This window comes from Penicillium crustosum (assembly GCF_028827405.1).
Source record: "Penicillium crustosum strain IBT 35664 chromosome Unknown utg000001l_segment0_segment0, whole genome shotgun sequence".
NCBI lineage: Eukaryota > Fungi > Ascomycota > Eurotiomycetes > Eurotiales > Aspergillaceae > Penicillium > Penicillium crustosum.
The window spans coordinates 310,840-328,605 of record NW_026623122.1 but is presented as its reverse complement, the minus strand read 5'-3'; the positions used below and the strand labels follow the sequence as shown (position 1 = coordinate 328,605).

General features: G+C 48.5%; 7 protein-coding genes across 7 annotated transcripts; 3 read left to right on the top strand and 4 right to left on the bottom strand.

Moving 5' to 3' along the window:
• Positions 1 to 905: 905 nt before the first annotated feature.
• On the bottom strand, positions 906 to 1,991 carry N7487_000134 (Saf4/Yju2 family protein; the record flags this gene model as incomplete). Its single annotated transcript, XM_056867883.1, has 2 exons — positions 906 to 1,633; positions 1,694 to 1,991. The coding sequence occupies 2 exons, from the start codon at positions 1,989 to 1,991 to the stop codon at positions 906 to 908; spliced, it is 1,026 nt and encodes a 341-aa protein (XP_056732667.1).
• Positions 1,992 to 2,993: 1,002 nt separating this feature from the next.
• N7487_000133 (anaphase promoting complex subunit CDC16) lies at positions 2,994 to 5,374 on the top strand (the record flags this gene model as incomplete). Its single annotated transcript, XM_056867882.1, has 2 exons — positions 2,994 to 3,090; positions 3,165 to 5,374. The coding sequence occupies 2 exons, from the start codon at positions 2,994 to 2,996 to the stop codon at positions 5,372 to 5,374; spliced, it is 2,307 nt and encodes a 768-aa protein (XP_056732666.1).
• Positions 5,375 to 6,286: 912 nt separating this feature from the next.
• Positions 6,287 to 7,743, top strand: N7487_000132 (uncharacterized protein; the record flags this gene model as incomplete). The annotated part of the gene is made up of 2 exons (XM_056867881.1): positions 6,287 to 7,238; positions 7,301 to 7,743. 2 exons carry the CDS (start codon positions 6,287 to 6,289, stop codon positions 7,741 to 7,743), a joined length of 1,395 nt encoding a protein of 464 aa, XP_056732665.1.
• A 337-nt stretch (positions 7,744 to 8,080) lies between these two features.
• Positions 8,081 to 9,737, bottom strand: xanG (cytochrome P450 monooxygenase xanG; the record flags this gene model as incomplete). Its single annotated transcript, XM_056867880.1, has 4 exons — positions 8,081 to 8,143; positions 8,196 to 9,065; positions 9,143 to 9,576; positions 9,614 to 9,737. 4 exons carry the CDS (start codon positions 9,735 to 9,737, stop codon positions 8,081 to 8,083), a joined length of 1,491 nt encoding a protein of 496 aa, XP_056732664.1.
• Positions 9,738 to 10,469: 732 nt separating this feature from the next.
• N7487_000130 (DUF4149 domain-containing protein) lies at positions 10,470 to 11,118 on the bottom strand (the record flags this gene model as incomplete). The annotated part of the gene is made up of 2 exons (XM_056867879.1): positions 10,470 to 10,633; positions 10,707 to 11,118. 2 exons carry the CDS (start codon positions 11,116 to 11,118, stop codon positions 10,470 to 10,472), a joined length of 576 nt encoding a protein of 191 aa, XP_056732663.1.
• Positions 11,119 to 12,926: 1,808 nt separating this feature from the next.
• On the top strand, positions 12,927 to 13,983 carry xanC (transcription factor xanC; the record flags this gene model as incomplete). Its single annotated transcript, XM_056867878.1, has 3 exons — positions 12,927 to 13,038; positions 13,091 to 13,573; positions 13,637 to 13,983. 3 exons carry the CDS (start codon positions 12,927 to 12,929, stop codon positions 13,981 to 13,983), a joined length of 942 nt encoding a protein of 313 aa, XP_056732662.1.
• A 504-nt stretch (positions 13,984 to 14,487) lies between these two features.
• xanB (isocyanide synthase xanB) lies at positions 14,488 to 16,642 on the bottom strand (the record flags this gene model as incomplete). Its single annotated transcript, XM_056867877.1, has 2 exons — positions 14,488 to 16,013; positions 16,069 to 16,642. 2 exons carry the CDS (start codon positions 16,640 to 16,642, stop codon positions 14,488 to 14,490), a joined length of 2,100 nt encoding a protein of 699 aa, XP_056732661.1.
• Positions 16,643 to 17,766: the final 1,124 nt, after the last annotated feature.

Below are 17,766 nucleotides of genomic sequence, written 5' to 3'. Positions count from 1 at the left end.
ATGCTTGTTGTCGATTTGCGTGTTTCTGTCCTGCCACTTGGCGGTGGGAACTTCTTGTATGGCTATTGTGCTTTCTGAAGCGGTGGGTTTCGTCTCTGGGTCTGTTTTTCTGAGCGTGGGCGCTTCGGCTTCGGCGAGGTACGCGGCTTTTCTTCATGTTACTATGATTGTGATACCGATTTTTTTCCCTCTTGTTTAATACCTTCTACAATGTCTTTGATACTACGGAATATTACTAGCTCTGATAGTTATTAATAGTTAAATTTTTCGATTATCATTTGTAACCTACAGGTATGCCGAGCTAGTAGTCGAATCAATCTGCCGTTAACACCCGCTTGAACTTCATACGCCATGACAAAAAAAAAAGGCGTTGATTGTAGAGGATATTGTTCCTTGCCGGCGGCTCTTTGTTACGTGCTAGGTTAATCAAGGCAGTAAGAGTCCATTCCAACTGAAAAAGTAAAGGTGGGGAAGAAGGAAAGAGAGAGCAAGAGAGATAGATCCTGGAGGCTCTTATACTTGCTCAGGTGAGGCTCTCCACATGCAAACAATGCAAATATCTCCATCCCTACCGATTAGGCTTAGTAGCAATTTGAGTAAGACGCAAACAGTGCAAACATATGACGAAGCATGTGACGGATGTTGATCGTGACATAGGCTGGGGGTAGCCTTGCGAGCGCGCATCCTGGCCTTGTTCCCTCCGCCCAGTTGTTTTACTACCTTCTACAATGAATTTGATACCAAGGAATATTACCTAGCTCTGATAGTTATTAATAGTTGAAATTTTCGATTATCATTTGAAACCTGCTATGCCTATGTAGCTAGTGCTTGAATTCCGATCAAGTAGATGCCCGCTGAAACTCCGTGCGCCGTAAACAAAAAAGAGGCGTTAATTTGAGAGAAGTTTACTTTTCGCTGGTAGTAGCGTTGGCGCTGGGGGTATCATTGACGCTAGGAGAAGCGCTGGCGGTGGCGGTAGCGTTGTCGGTGGTGGTAGCATTGGCGCTAGGAGTGGTACTGGAGCTGGCGGTAGCGTTGCCGGTGGTGGTAGCATTGACACTGGCAGTAGCCTTGGCGCTGGTGGTACCCTTGGGCCTGATCAAACCCTTGGCCTTGCGAGCGCGCATGTTGGCAGCGTTACGACGGCGCATCTCGCGGCCCTCGGCCCAGAATGCAGCACGGCGAGCCTTAGCCTCCTCCGAGTACAATGCGTCGATTTCTGCGGTCCTGGCATCCTGCTCTGCGGCACGCTTCTTTCGGAAGAATTCCTCGCGAATAGCCTCTCGGTCCTCTTCTTCGGCCTTGGCGCGGCGAAGGGCCTCCTCATCGATATCCTTCTGAACAGTAGCCATAGCAGTCTCGTTGCCGCGGGCCTCGGTGCGCTCGATGCGGGCGTTGCGGGTGCGGATCTCATCGAGGGCATCGGCGATTTGCATCTCGCGCTTGGAGTCGAGCATCTTGTCTTCGAGTTCGGCCATCTTGTCTCGCTCGAGCTGTTCCTCCGCAGCACCGTGTTCCTTCTCGAGGCGGTCGAGGGTCTGCTCCTCAGTCTCGTCATTGTATTTCTCGGCCGTGGCGTCGCGCCAGACTTCGAAGTTGCGCTTTGCGCCACGCTCGATCTCGTAGTCGGTGTCTAGTAAAACACGTTAGCTTTGATATGGTGGAGTGAGTGCAAGCAGGGTTTAGAACTCACTCTTGGGGTCGGTGCGGAAAGTTATCTCGCCGCTGCATCGAGAGCAACGGATGTAGAGACGGTGGATCACAATCGACAGGTAGTTCGCATCAAGTATCTCCTTGCGCGCATTGAACTTGCGACCCTTCGGAATGTACTCGCCACAGTGAGTGCATTTCATCGAAAAAGGTGTCATCAGACGGATGGTGATCACCTTGGGCTCAGGCTTTCCATCCTTGCGAGGGCGCTTTCTCTTCTCGATCGCAGAGGGATCGAAGTCCGGCGGGTAATACTTTGAAAGAACCTTTCGTTCAGCCATGGTGCTTTGATCGCAAAGGGAATTGCAAGAAGTAGAAGATGTTGGGGAAGTGGAAGCGGAAGATCGACAAACCTGTTTATTCTTTGGGCCCCGCGGGACCCGCGCGGCGACGACATCGTCGCTGGTCACGTGGGTATCATCCCAATCATTTTCATGCGCGCGCGCTAAGATAGCGGCAAGGGAGCGACCAGAACCAGTCATCGTGTCGCGATAACGATAAGACGGGAGCGATAACGATAACGGACTTCCGAAGCGCTTAAAACCTCGGAAGAGTACCGAGGTCAAAAGTCACGAGACAGCGACAAGGGAACTACGTAAGTCTCGTCACCCTCCAGGCTCCCCGGCCTCTCCAGAATAGGAAGGTGCGCCCCAACGATGAAAGGGAAGCTACGGCGGTGATACACGTGGGGCAACATCGAAACTTCGATTACATGCCATTCGAACTACCTATGTAGCTATAAGCTATAATACAAATACAATTACTACTACATAATATGTAGTACAATTAAACAGTTCCGATACTATATATGTGTGACTAATTCGAAATCAAAATACCTAGTTAGTTATGTATGGATGTATGGGGTAGTTAACTAAGTGGATGAGTGTAACTAGAAGCTATCTACGTGTTGAAGGAGTACTGAGACAGTCACGTGGGCTCTCTTCACTTGGGCTAGAGGTAAGTACATTAAGTGTGTTGTAACTTGCATATTAGTGTTGCATGTCATATTGTGGCTTTGGGTCAAATGGACTCTTTTATTCACCTGATCAATGTATATACCAACACTTTACTCCGTACTCCCTACATACAACATACAATCAATATTGGTAACCTTTCCAACATCACAAGTACGCACGGACCATTGTTTGGTTCAAAATAGGGCAAGGACCCGCTCATGCGAAAGTTGCTACTTGCATTGCTTGGATATCTCCAGCTTCGAACAGAAATCGCTCTATGTCTCTTCTCTCTGCAAAGCCATTCCTTGACGCGCCCCATCTGTCGATATGGAAAGGTTCCTGCGCTCATGGCGGCAGGACGCGTTAAACCGTGGCCAGCATGATTCCGCAATCTACATTGGGGACAAAGTCCTGGCGCTTACCAGTAAGGAATACAAGCATCGTGGACATCCAACCAAGAAAACAACCATACCAGGCGATACTGACTTACTGGCGAAGACAGTGACTCTGACGCGTTTTGGCTGGCTCAAGTACACTTCTCGAATAACAACTTCACGCGCGCCTTGGCCCTTCTGTCCCGCAAGGATCTCGTTTCTCGAAGCACCGCCTGTCGTTACCTCGCTGCCCACTGCTACATAAAACAGAACCAATTTGAACAAGCCCTCTCTATCCTTGGCGAACACAACCCCACCGATCTCATCCGCAATAACCACACCCGCCGCAAGATCCAACACCAAAGCCATGTCACCCTACGTAATGGGAAGAGCGCGACACCGCGGAGTGATCGAGCCGAGGAGCGAGAACGTGAAGATGCAAATAATGTACGATTTGAAGCCGCCATGTGTTATTTACGGGGACTCTGCTTTGCCAAGCAGAATGCATTTGATCGTGCGCGGGACTGTTACAAGGATGCTGTGCGGATTGATGTGCAGTGTTTTGAAGCATTTGACCAGCTGATGAAGAACTCTTTAATGTCTCCCACGGAAGAATTGGAATTCCTTGAATCACTAGACTTCGATTCCGTCTCCTCCCCGGATCCCATGATGGCACAAGAGGCGGCCCACTTTACCAAGATGCTGTACACGACCCGTCTATCGAAATACTCCTCCCCTACCATCCTCTCCGACGCAACCGAAACCCTTTCCACACATTATAATCTTGCAGAGAACCCCGATATCCTTTTGTCCCGCGCGGAAGCTCTGTACACGCAATGCCGATTTGCAGAAGCTTTGGAATTGACGTCCTCTATCCTCTCCACCTCTCAATCCACCGATCTAGCCTCCACAAATCCCAGCATTCCCGCACAAAACAACCTTGGCCATGCTCCAGCTATTTATCCGCTCCACTTGGCGTGCCTTTACGAGACCGGTGCCACGAATGCCCTATTCTTACTCTCTCACATGCTCGCGGATCACTCCCCCGAGGAGCCTTACACATACTTGGCAATCGGAGTGTACTATTTGTCGGTATCAAAGGTGGCTGAGGCGCGACGCTTCTTCTCGAAGGCCTCACTGCTAGATCCACATTCAGCTCCGGCTTGGATTGGATTTGCGCACACCTTTGCCGCAGAGGGTGAACACGACCAAGCCATTGCAGCGTATAGCACTGCCGCTCGCCTTTTCCAAGGCAGCCATCTTCCCCAACTCTTCTTGGGAATGCAACATCTTGCCCTCAATAACATGTCTCTCGCGCACGAGTATCTATGTGCCGCTCATGCCATGTCGACCGGAGCTGCCCCGGGCTCTGTCCCTTCCCTCGCACCTAATCCCTCCGGAATTGTCTCAGCTGTAGGCGGAGACCCCCTAGTTCTCAACGAGCTTGGAGTTGTCTTCTACCATCAGAATCATCTTAGCGGCGCCGTTGAATTGTTCGGGCAAGCACTAGCACTGGCCACTTCTCTCCACTGCGAACCCAGTGCCTGGGTGGCTACACGTGCAAACCTAGGTCATGCCTTACGTCGCATGGGCCGCCTGTCCGAATCCCTTGGTGAATTTGATGAATGTCTCCGTGTGGGTGCGGGAGGGAGCAGCATGGGCTACTCGCCATTTTTGGGTGGTGGAACGGGTGGCTCAGCGGCGATCGCTACCGCATCTGGGGTTGGGGGCTACGAAGATCGCGGGCTGACGGGTTCTCTTCATACGTCTCGGGGCCTTGTATTACTGGAGTTGGGACGCACCACTGACGCGGTGACTGCCTTACATGAGGCCGTACGTGTACTTGGGGCGAGTGGCGGCGGTGATGCAGCCGGGGGTGCGGGTGTGGCGGGTACATTACTTTCTCGTGCACTCGAGCTCTGGGCCTTGGAGGGGCGACAGAAGGACCGCACGGCTTTTGAGGAGAGCATGCGAGAAGCCAGTGCAGCCTCCTCCAAGCGTCGGGGATCTACTCGGTCTCGTGAGCATAAGGGGAAAGAGCGAGTGGCCCCAGAAGAGATGTCTCGACGACGTGGACGTCAAGAGCCGTTTGTGGAAGAGTGGACGGCGGAGGCAGCTCATGTCGCGACGCCTCCAGCCGAAGATGAAAAAGTGGAAATGGATCTTGACGACGAAGCTGACGGACTTTTGCGCCGAGCTCTCGGGCGTGTACGACACAGCCGACAACGTCGACCCACAGTACCTGCTACCCCGGATATGGATGCCAGTCAGACGCCTGCACCATCCAGTCGCAGTCGGGGAATACGACATGGGCGAAGTCACTCTGGCCAATAACCACGCTTTTTGAATCCTCTCTAGGTGCCATTTTTGCGTTATTTTCCATGCATTGCGGGCGTTTCTACCAAGGAAAATGGGCTAGGGGGTTAGGACAATTGGTGTTTTTTTTTTTTTTTTTTTTTTTTTTTTTCTTTTTTCTTCCTTGTGTACTGCATTCTCATACTAGATGATCAAGCTAGCATTGTTAAAAGGCATTGGTTATAGTTGTATCTATGTAGTTTGAAGTGGGGAATAGTACTCCGTAGTTCAAACAGAGTCCTTTTCACTTTGACTGTAACCTTCAGCCCCCAAGGCTAAATTCCTATAGCGTCTCGCTTATTAGCAGCTAGAGGCAAAGTAGTGTAGATCAACCTTGAAAAGATGTCAGTTCATACTATATTACTATATTACTATATCCCAATATATTAACTTCATAGGCAACGATCAACAAGCTCCCCATGGCCCCAGGACATAAACAGGGTCCAGTTGGCGTTGAGCCTTGGCAATTCCTTGCAATTCCTTCTCCCTTCATTTTACCCCTTTGCTCTTGTACTGTTTCTCTCTCTATCGGAGGATTATTCCTATCCAACAAATCTAATTATATCAAACCAATCAAAAGTACCTATATGAAGTTAAAAAGGAAAGACGAAACAAAACCAAAAAAAAAGACCAAAAAGAGAACGATGACGCCGCTCCCCCCACTGGGGTCGGGCTGGGGCTCACCAATGCTGGTATTTGAGGGGGGCGATCATCCATACTTGCGCATCACTGCCCTTTATAGGGATCGTTTCAGGGCTTGATTCTTCCCCCCCTTCTCTTTTGTTATTATGTTTTCTTCCCATTCTAAACACTCTTTAAACTATACTATCCTCACATACCAAGACAAACCGGCAATTCCCAGATCATGCCGTGCAAGTCCAGACGATCACCATGACAGCCTCATTTCCAATTCGCCCGCGACGCGGCTTGTCGCTTCTCTGCGTCATAACCGCATTTAGCTTCAGCGCCATCATCGTCATTTGGTTTGGCATGAACTCCGACAGAGAATACATCCATCCCGTCCTCACCCAGTTAATTCCCGCCGGACACTGCGCTTGCGAATCCTCCACTACCTTCCAATGCTCGACATGTCTCACCTGTCCCGAACCCGGTCTCCAGGCAGACACCACCCGCGCTTGGTCCTTTGAATATACCCGGGATGGTCGCAACGAGGCCCTCAGCAACAGCCAGTGCAAATCCGCCTTTCCCGGGTTATTCGAGGACATCGCGCGCGGTGTCAAATTCTGGTCTTCGCACGATCGCTTGTCGGCTGTAGAACTGGACGCCATCCCAATCCAACATGGTATGGCGCGCGCATTTATCTCCAATGGACAATTATATGTGGTGACGGCGCGATCCAAAGGCGAGGATCATCGACGGAAAATTCTGGGGACGTTGAGCTCAATCCATCGTGCGCTGGCCGCCGACCCGGAACGACTGTCTCGACGGGACTTGGAATTTGTCTTCTCGGTGGAGGATAAGGTTGAGGATGTGACCAATTCCGAATGGCCGGTTTGGGTGTTTTCGCGCACGTCCACGGAAGAAGGCGTGTGGCTTATGCCGGATTTTAGCTTTTGGGCTTGGGATAATCGCGACAATTATATGGGGCCATATGACCAGGTGGTTGAGCGAATCGAGAGGATGGATATCCCCTGGTCAGAGAAAACGCCACAGTTGGTCTGGCGGGGCAAGCCCAGTTTCGCACCCAAATTACGACGCGCGTTGATGGAGGCCGCTAGGGACAAATCGTGGGGCGATGTTAAACAGGTTGATTGGAACACGGGTTCCAATGTCCTTAGGATGGAAGATCATTGCCATTATATGTTTATTGCGCATGTTGAAGGTGAGTTGTATTTTTATTCCTCTATTGCGAACTTGCCACTAACCATACGCCATTATTTTTAGGTCGCTCTTATTCGGCTTCATTAAAATATCGACAGGCTTGCAATTCTGTTATTGTCGCACACAAACTCCAATTCATTCAACATCACCATTATCTATTAGTGGCAGATGGTCCCAACCAAAATTATGTCGAGGTCGAGCGCGATTTCAGCGACTTACCTGACAAGATGGAGCCCCTAGTTACCAACACTGAAGTTGCACAGCGCATCGCCAACAACAGTGTGAAGACTTTCCGTGAGCGATATCTCACACCTGCCGCCGAAGCCTGCTACTGGCGGTCACTATTCGATGGCTACGCCAATGTCTGGAACGGGACCGTCGAACAATGGTCCCAAACCAAAGACCGCGAACGAGGACTTCGATACGAATCGTTTGTACTTCTAGAAAGCGTGAAGATGTACGAATTCGAGGCTACCAGAACTGCGCAATGGCAAGCTATCTTGTAACGATATGCAAGCAGGTTTCGGCAGAATCCAGCAACTTACAATAATGTGACATCTATGAAGCGAGGATAGATGTGTCTGGTTATTTTTTTAAAGGCGTTTTGGGGGTTGAACTTTTCCCCCCATGCTACATGTGATACCACGAGAGCGATTATATTAGACAATTGGACAATTTAGCGGTCATTTGATCATATTTGGATGTTAATCCCACGTTTCTTGGAGTATGGAGTGCTTTCTTGCCGCATTCTAGTCCATTGCCACTCATTCTAACGCTTTATTCCACATCGATCACCAACACATCTGATACCAATCATCCATCGACCAGTACAACTCGGTCTCTTCACGACGAAGAATCCAAGTCCGTCAAGATAACCCGACAACCCAGCGGCGCCAGAATCCCACCCTATTCAAATCAGCATACATCATCAAATCCCGCCAGGGAAGAAACAACATACCGGCGTCATCTTCAACCGATACTCAGGATCAACAACCCACTTAACCCTCCCCAACAAAACAAACAACAAAACCTTCACCTGCAATAACGCAAACCCCTGCCCAAGACACTTCCGCTTATGCGCATTAAACGGAATATACGTACCCCGGACCGTCTCCCTCCGGAAGCGCCCTTGCATCTCTTCAACGGTCTCCCCCCACCTCTCAGCCCGGAACTCCCGCGCATCAGAACCCCATACATCGGGGTTACTATGCACCGCCCACGCATTCCATCCCACAAACGCACCCTTCGGGATAGGAAGCTCGCCACCCAGCAGTGCGGGCTGTAACGCGACCCGGTTAATGAGCTGACACACAGGCGGGAAGAGACGAAGTAGTTCCAACACCACAGCCGTGAGGTACGGGAGATTATTGATGACTTCCTGTGATGGATCCGGATGAATCTTCGCTGTAGTCAGGATCTCCTCCCGCAATCGATCCTGGATATCGACTCGTGTCCCCAGCTGCCAGAACATCGATGTGACGAGTTGCTGGGCGTTTTCATGGGCCGTTAGGAAGGTGATCTTTAGATTATCACGGAATTGTTTCTCGGTTATTCGACCAGACGTGTATGCTGCCCCCAGCATGTGCGAGACGATTTCTTCGGATTGTGTGGGTTTTTCTTGTGTGCGCTTGTGGAGCATGTTCATTATCATCGTGTATAGTCGACTGTCGAATTCTTGCATTATTTGATACGCGTGTTTGCGTGAGGGTAGCAGCCAGGGGAAGTGGTCGAGATCTGGGAAGCTAAAGTACATTGGTTTGAAAAGGGTTGCTTTGATTATGGATTGGAGGGCTTCGATTCGGACGGCGCCGTTGGGTTGGCCCAGACTCTGTCAGAGGGTTGGTTAGTACTTATTAAGATGTAGCATTGGAGATTGGATGTTCATTGCAGGTTGGCGGTTGATACCTTCAAATCCAAGTCTAAGAAATTCTCGCCCATCACATCAACGGCCCATTTCTGTACATCTGCCATAACTAGAATACCTTTGTTGGCTCCAGTCTCTTTCTGCAGATCAATCAAAACATCAACCAATTTCCTCGACTGTTTCAATAAAGAAGTCGTCTCAAAAACCTTCTTCTGCAATCCGGCCTTCATGATACCAGTGTAAAGTCTCCAATTCTCACCGTGGGCATTGATGATATTATCACCGACAAGCGTCGCAATAACAGCATGCGGGATCTTAATCTGACTCCCTGCTTTTGCATATATTTGTTCATTGCGGAACATATCGGTTAACCAATCTGGTCGTGAGACGAGAACACTCCATCGTCCTGCGAACCAGACTAACACGGCGCCGTGTTTCTCTAATGGGGCCCTGAACCAGCGTTCGTAGATCTCATCTTGGCCCATTGAGGACCAGAGGCCGAGGATGGAGACGTAGATTGGGATTTTGGGGAGGTTTGGGAGGTTTCGGGGGGATGTGGAGGTACCATATTAGGAAGAGGATGGGTGGGAGGAGGAGGGTTAGGAGGGTGGAGAGGAGTATAGAAAGTAACGACATGGTGGAGATAGGTTTGGCAGATTTCGTAGGAACAAGAATTAAGAAGATTAGAGAATGGATATTGCTACTCTTTTGCTAGTGCTATATAGAGGGTTGGGTTTCTACTTGGAGCTCCGTGCCCTAATGCACCTGCTGTCAGCGGAAGTCAACACACTTGCCCTGATGTCACACTGTCCACGGTGGCTATCTTTGGCTAAGTTTTTGTTGGGTTTTACTGCTAGGTGGCTTTGATTCTGGGATAGCGTTTGATATCTTGAGTTCCGAAAATGGTTGTCTTGAACTCAGGGCCTGTTTGGTAAGAGATATATATACTGTTAAAGTCCTGACGGTAAAATGTGTTATAATCTTGTCCCCAGATGTCATTTTTATCATAAAGACCCAGGGAGCGCAATATTCTCCAAAATAACGAACAGGTATTTAGTTATTTCTCTATATGCCATTCTTCAAGATAGTCCCAATGTAGGTGGAACTCGAAATGTGCAACACTGATTGGCATATCCATTGGGGTCATCTACAACATAGAATGAGAACCTCGATGTTTAGTTGATGCTGTTAAGTGAGAAGTTATCTCCCTTGTTACGTAGGTGGAACAGCATCAGAGACAGAGTTGAGATTTATTTTAGGAGCCAAATGATATCAGCAGTTGAGAAAGGAAATGATATGAACATGTCATTCAAAACTCTGTTACTGCAGTCACACATGCATCAAAGTTTTGTGATATGGCGGCTTTGCCTAAATCCCTGCTACAAGTGTGGCAGAAAGCGAGAACCCATAAAACACAGTAGCTATCATGGCAATAGCATTCAAATGGATGGCCATTGCGTGATTTCGCGCGAAATTGCGGTTAGCTCGATGTACCTTTGACCCATCGGCGGCAGCATCGGTGTTATCGCTTTCTGTAGGCGAAATGGAACGTTAGCTGTATCGTTTGAAGGAAAATGAGGCGTATCCAGGTAAACGCAATCCCACCTTGTAGTGCTCTCCTGACCAACGTTGCAGTTGTCGTTCGAGGCCCGTAGATGAACCAATTCAGGCATCCGGTCAATCCAGCAATAGCAAGAGGAGTTACGCTCCATGGGTCTTGGACCAGTGACAAAATACTGTACGGTGGGTGTGTTGCTGCCGTCAACGCTGTGAGTCCGACTTGCGTTCCGAAGTAGATGGGGAAAAGGCGCTTTTGAAGGAGGATGAACTCCTTCATTGGCAAGGCTTGGTAGCAGATTTTTGTGTTGACGAAGCTCTTTATGTGGTTAGTCATGAGATAGCTTGCTTGTTTGAGAGACAAGAGATGCACCTGGTAGAGCTCTGTTCCGAGGAGAGCGCCATAGGAGAGAAGATGATATGGGAGAAGATTTCCCACTATGTTGAGAAAAGCTACCATTCTGTCAAGCTGCGATAACAGGATGAAGCGTGTTGTGACTGGGAGAGGGGAAGATGAGTTGGAGAGTGGTGGTACTGTTTGAGGGCCCCGGCTGTTTACGGAATCCTTGGCGGCTTACTGGCTGCGATGTCAACCAACAAAATCAAGGCTGGTGAGTGTTGGTTTTATTGTCTTTACTTAGATGTTGATGCCTAAAATGTGCAAATTGATTGGTTGTAATCCTATTATGTGGATATTGGCTTATTTCACTTACATTCTACTATAACATGAGTACTATATACTAAACAGATTCATCTTACACTCATAGTTGTGCGGCAAATCACTTTCTACACCAAGAGCCGTGCAATGTAGAGAATAATTACAAATCACTTGCGAAATAAAGCATCTCTCCGTTACACAAAGAGATTTGCGTTCCAGAATACAATCCAGCGACAAACCAAACCGGATCTTCCGCCAGTCCCTACGGCTGGATCTCACATGCATATATATCCCGGGGGATAGAAGAGCTGTCAAAGTAGCACCACCTAACAGTTAGCTAGGCTCATAACAGAAGTTCATTCACATTCTAAGCTGTTGGACCGAAGGTGGGAAATTAGCCCATCATGACGCAACTGCATAATGACCCTTTTGGGAGGTGCTCAGTGGGATAGTTTCGAGCTATTGAGCCAAGAATAATTGAGAATAATTGAGAAAGTAATGTGACCTCCCCAAAACCTAGAGTAAAAGAAGGTATAAGACAACCAGTTTGGGTCAAACCCGGAGTATATCCAGTGTGAGCTCATTGTTCTTGTAGGAAGGGGCCATGGCCCAACATGTCTTATTTTTAGACTTCATATTGAAGGTTGTACTAGCGGTAATAGCCTCGCAACTGGTGGCCTGTCACCATAGCCTTGGTCTCCCTGTCCTTATATGAACTTCTATGAACTGTTGATGAGTGTAGCCTGGAGACAGATAAAGCCCAATAGGAGATCGTCTGCCTGGTTTATTCTCAGCTCGAACACAAGATCATGGCAATTGCCCTTGCCACGTGGGTCCGTGTAATTAGGTAGTATAAAGGCTGAATTCGGAGGTGTCTGAGTCTACAACAAGATACCTTGACACCTACATGTGATATGAAGTATAAGTAGGCGGGGATAATCATCCAAAAGTACCGGGGGTAAGTAGGTTAACACTAAGGGCAAGGTAGCACGGTCTTGCCACGTCAAGGAGTCAAAACAGGTTGTTCGGCTCCGAGATGCGAGTCTTTGAGCCATCGAAGGCGGACCCAAGCTGAGAGTTTCATGATTTTTGCTGAATCCCAGATTGCTGGAACAAAGGAATGGAAGGATCCAGGGCAGCATCATGTCCATACACATGTCCAGGCCGGGGATAGCCTCTGATTACACTAACTCGTGCGACCATCCTGAAACCTTCTCCCAGAATACACAATTCTGCACAAGAGCTTTGTCTACAAGGAGTCGGCAAGCTGAGAACGGCAGGTGGTTTGGCCTGGCCAGACCAAATACCATCACGCGGCTGAAGAGGCGGAGGATGAACCAGTGGCTTTCAGACCGAATCATTGATCACCGAAGATCCGTTGTACAGACTGCGTCACACAGTGAGATCAGGCGCGATTTTTCCCTCGTGGGCGCACGGCCTGTATAAAGCAAAGGGAGGCTGACGGCGATGGGCCTTTTGCTTCTGAGTTTCCACACTGAACACCTGGAGACTCGCAATTTCTGCTGAAAGAACTTATATGGGATATGCAACATCCACGAGCACGATAGTATCCGTCAAGCCTGTAACCCAACATAACAACACCCCACAAGATGAAGATGGAAGAGCAGTCTACAAGTCCTAAGGATGAGGATATCCTCAGCCAAACACAAGATCCACTGGAAAGAAGGAGATTGCAGAACCGCCTTTCGCAAAGAAACCACCGTAAGATATTGCCATAAACAGAGAAGACAAGTTTGTAACTGACGAAACCTAGGCCGCAAGATCAGAGAGCGTATCGCAAAACTTCAAGAGCGCGTCATCGCCAACGAACTCAGAGCTGCTGCTGCTCTCAACGGATGGGATCAGGCATATAACTCATCGCTATTCCAACGGTCTCACTCATCTTCCGAGAATGAGCTCGGGTTCACCTCGCGAGATGTGTCCCCTTTAACCCCAGACCAATGTACTTCATTCATGCCGTCATATCCCCAGTTCTCGCAGTCCTGGCCAAACGACTTCAACACATTTACACAACATGTGCATCCCGGCGATCTTTCCCAATTTACCGGACTCAGTGAAGCAAGTCTAATATCCCCTATAACAAGCCCCCCAACACAGTCAATCCACGGCATGTCACCACCCAGCTCTAGTCTCAACGGCGATACATACCGGGAAATGATAGGTACCACGGAGACCTTGGTACCAGACTCCTTGTCTACATCAGCGCTCAATCAGCCGCTGTACTACGTCGCGACTGGTCAGTACTCCAACTACATGGTATAGAAGTTATTATTTGGACCAAGCAACTAACAAAAGGCAGAGGAGGCATTGCCGCAAATCATCGAGGTCATCAACACCATGTCTCCTCAATACAAAGTGATTGTTCTGGTTCCTCCAGAGTCTCTGGCATCGGCCTCTATGGCTTCATTCCCTTCACCAACCTCCCCCTATGGTACTAGTCAGAATGGTTCGGAACAGAGCGCTCCATCAAAGCAGGCTAACTCCCAGACTATGGGTTGTATATGTTATCCTCATAATGTCCATTCTGGGCATTCTGCGCACTCCACTTCAAGGCCCTGGATGGGCGGGGTTTCATATCCGCATGTGTGTCCTTTGCATAAGACGGTAAATACAAGCCCACCAAGGGGGGATTTCCTGTTAGGATGATGTGAGTCGGTTGTGGTCTTGTATAATGATAGAGGTGGCAGAGCAGGGGTTGAGAGTGGGATATACACAAAGAGCGGGCATGGACGAATTGTGAATATATCATGGTTTTTTCTAGAGAGCAATCTACTTTTTACCGAAACTGAGTATAGACAACGAATTTTGGGGTATCACCCTCTGGAACGAACATGAAATCCGATAGTTAGGGATTGGTAGAATGCTAGTCATTAGGATGGTGCTTATTGTTTAGACGAGTTAAATAGTACCAAAGGGAGAGAGCCGTTTTATATTCATCTTACAGAGACTTAGCATGGAAGATATTCAAAGACACCAAACTCGAAATCTATTGGATATTGCATTGAAGACGTGTGTAATTGCTTCAGGATACTTAGCAACTTCGCACCAAACATAAGCCAAATATGTGAGAAAACGAGTGACCAAATGGAGACAGAAAAGAATGACAAAAAACAAAGAACACAAGATCAAAATCCAAGACGCATGAACATCTCAATCACAGTGAATTCGCCACAGCTCCCGATCACAATTACTGATATATCCAGTGCGAGTATGCAGCATGGCAGTATTATCACTGATTAACAGATCACCCCTCTCCCAACCAAAGCGAAGACAGACTCTATAGTCATATATAATACGATCCACAACATTGACCAGACTATTGTCGTCATTCTCAATTGAAACATCACAAGTCGAGAATTTGGTCTTGGTTGAGTCCCAAGGTTGATGCCAGCGCAGACAAGGAAGTCCAGAGATAGGATGTTTCACAATCAAAGGCAGGTTCTTAAGTTTTGCATCCCAGAACCCATCGTTATCCATAGCCCAAGTAACTTTCTCAAGGCGCTCAGCAGACCATGGAATAGGCAGGTACCGGAAGAACAGTCGGGAGCTTGCAAACAAAGTGTACCCATTGCCCTTCGGCGCGGTGGCGGGACAAGTGAAGAACTGATAGCCCGGTGGATGTTGGACTTTTTTCTTCTCGCCTGTCTCTGGGTCGGTGATCTCATCGAATTTGAACATTCCATCAAAATGCATCGGCATAGCCTCGTTCGAGGTCACGTTGTTGCCCATCTTGTCAGAGCGGCCGTTGTCCCGTACCTTTTGAATTATGCCGAAGCTCCATGGGAGAATAGTGCCAAGCTCTTCTCCCTTCTTGACATAGAGATCTTCCTCAAGAGTCTCGGAAAACCCGCGAATAATAATGGGCGACATACCGTTCGACAGCTGGCGCACTTTCTTCATGGGGATGGAGCGGATCGACGGCGGCGGATTGACATTGTCGATATCAGCGGGGCGGATGATGAGTCCGCAGGGATAAAGATGCTCGAACTTGACGGATAGACCGTCCTCGGTCCAGTCAAAGAGACTTGATCTTTCGCGGAAGAAATATGGTTGTCCGTTCTTATAGATGAGGTCGTGGGTGTCGCGAACGTCCTCGGCGTGGACCGTGCGATATGAACCGTCCAGTCCAACAGCCACAGAAGAGTGCCAAGGTGTGTACCCCAGTGTGCCCCGAATCTGTGGAATAAGCGAGACGGAGAGCTTTTTCTCGCCCGCGGACTCGTGGATAGATAGTCGCACGTAGTCCTTTCGGTTGGCTTTGATGGCCGCCGCGAACATTTTCCCCCGAATGATCATCTGTCGTGCTGTGTCGGCAATTTGCGCTTGTCGGGCGCGTTTTGACATGGATTTATCCCTTTCCTCAAGATGGGCTAGATCCTTAGTCAAGAACTTGATGTAGCCGCGGTATGTCAGACATGTATCATTGTCGGTTTTGATAGCCTCCGTCGCGTCGAAGCTCGGGTCAGCAAATTTGTACATCAGTTCTCGGCGGAGGCAACTGGCATGAGCCAGATAGAATGCCTTAGCGGCTTCTGGGGTTGAGGATGGGAACCATGGATGCTCGAGAAGCTCGAAAAGACGAATGAATTTCACATGGTGGAGCTCTTTTTCGATGGCCATTTTTCGCAGGGTTTCTCCATAGTCCCAAACGGTTTCGTCAGGGACGCCAAGGATATCTACCTCACGTCAGTATTGAATAGCTATAAACATCCATCTTGGTCATTTCCTTACCATTGTATACAAGTCCATCAGAACTGATGTAGACATCGGCACCGGGAGCGTATACTTCGCCGATGTTTTGGCATAGTCCATTCAAATGGGCCAAGGCCAATTCTTCACCAAAGTCTGGCATGGTGCCCAGCACTTTACTGCGCGCATTGGGTGATTTGAAAGGAAATGCGGGCAAGATCATGCGGATTGGCTCTTGTCTGGCGATTTGCTCCAGGACAACTGGAACAAACGACTCAAAGCCCTTCCACGAAATACCCGACTTCTCAAAGTCAACACCATAACTTTCGATAATCTTCAATACATCCATGGCCATCAATTCATCTCCCGATGGGGTTTTCGAGATCTCAGATGCGAGGCTGTTGAGCACATTTTGTTCGCGTTGGTTGGTACCATTGCCGTTTGAGGTAATCACCACCGGATCCGCGCTGTCAGATTCAGGAGGCGTGATTCCCACAGCCTTCAGAGTGACTTTTTGATTGGATATTCCCCTGTCGAAAGGGGAAATTCCATTCTCGGCATGCTTGGGGTGGTATGTAGTGGGGACAATGTCCGCACCCGGTGCCAAGGCGATCATCGTGACTCGATCTGGAATGTATGTTGCCAAAGGGAGATACTCTGAGTCAGGTACTATTCTACCCAAAAAAGGTATGAGGAAAAAGCCTGGATGAGAAGTTACTATATTGGTCTCACTTGAGTCCTGAGGAAATAGAGATGTGTTGTTTTATCCAGAACCAGATGGTGCTATATAACCAGCATCAGCCAGAACACTGACCTCGCGACAGAAAATCTGGGAAGTTCAACCCTCCGTTCCGATGACTGTAACTCCTGATGCGGACTAAGAAGTCAAGTCTTAGGTTCAACCTAGGGCATCCCAGGCACGAATGGGACGAGTGGCCATCACCCTGTACAACTTGCCGCCATGCTTTCCTACTATACTTGACCCCATGAATGAGGTCATAATAGAGAAAACTCACTAAACAGCTATGGCCAACTTAGTAAATGGCTTGAAGTTGAATTCTCAGTAGGTTGGGTGCTGAGTCTGAGAAGCTTAAAACTCGAAAGCTTCAGTTACCCTTTTCAGTAGTGTCAGCAATGCTCGCGTAGAACCGAAGAGCGAGGTGGCTTGAGGGATATTCCCAGAGTAAATGAGAAAAGCCTCAATTATCCATTGTGTCGGATGACTAGGGGTGCATGAAAGTTTCAGATCTATTGGACAATCGAAATGGTTGTGCCTATATGTGTCAATGAGTCTTCCAAGGGGGTCTCGGGATCCCCGGCAACCCGCTGTAAATGCTAGAAAGCGACAAAAAATCTCATTCTAGGTAAGCCTATGCAAATTCAAGACACATGTAACATATTGTGACTTAGACCGCTAGAAAGCGGCAACGTTAGTTCGACCCACCCCGGATTTTGGTTTGTTGATTAACTATGACATTATACAAAATACTCAGCGCAACGGTAACATGGACTCTCCCCAGGGCTGAGCCATCAATGAATGTTTATTTTGGAGTAATTAAAAATAGCCGTCAGACTTATACCCTGTGACATATATACGTTGGATTGACATAGCAAGATCAGAAAATAGTAAAACCAGAGAAGTATATATTGTCTAATTGGTTAAATTGGATGGAGCCAAGCACACCTGGTGTGATACCTCTTATTTCTGTGTTCAAATTTGATTCCACCCCGGTGCTTTAT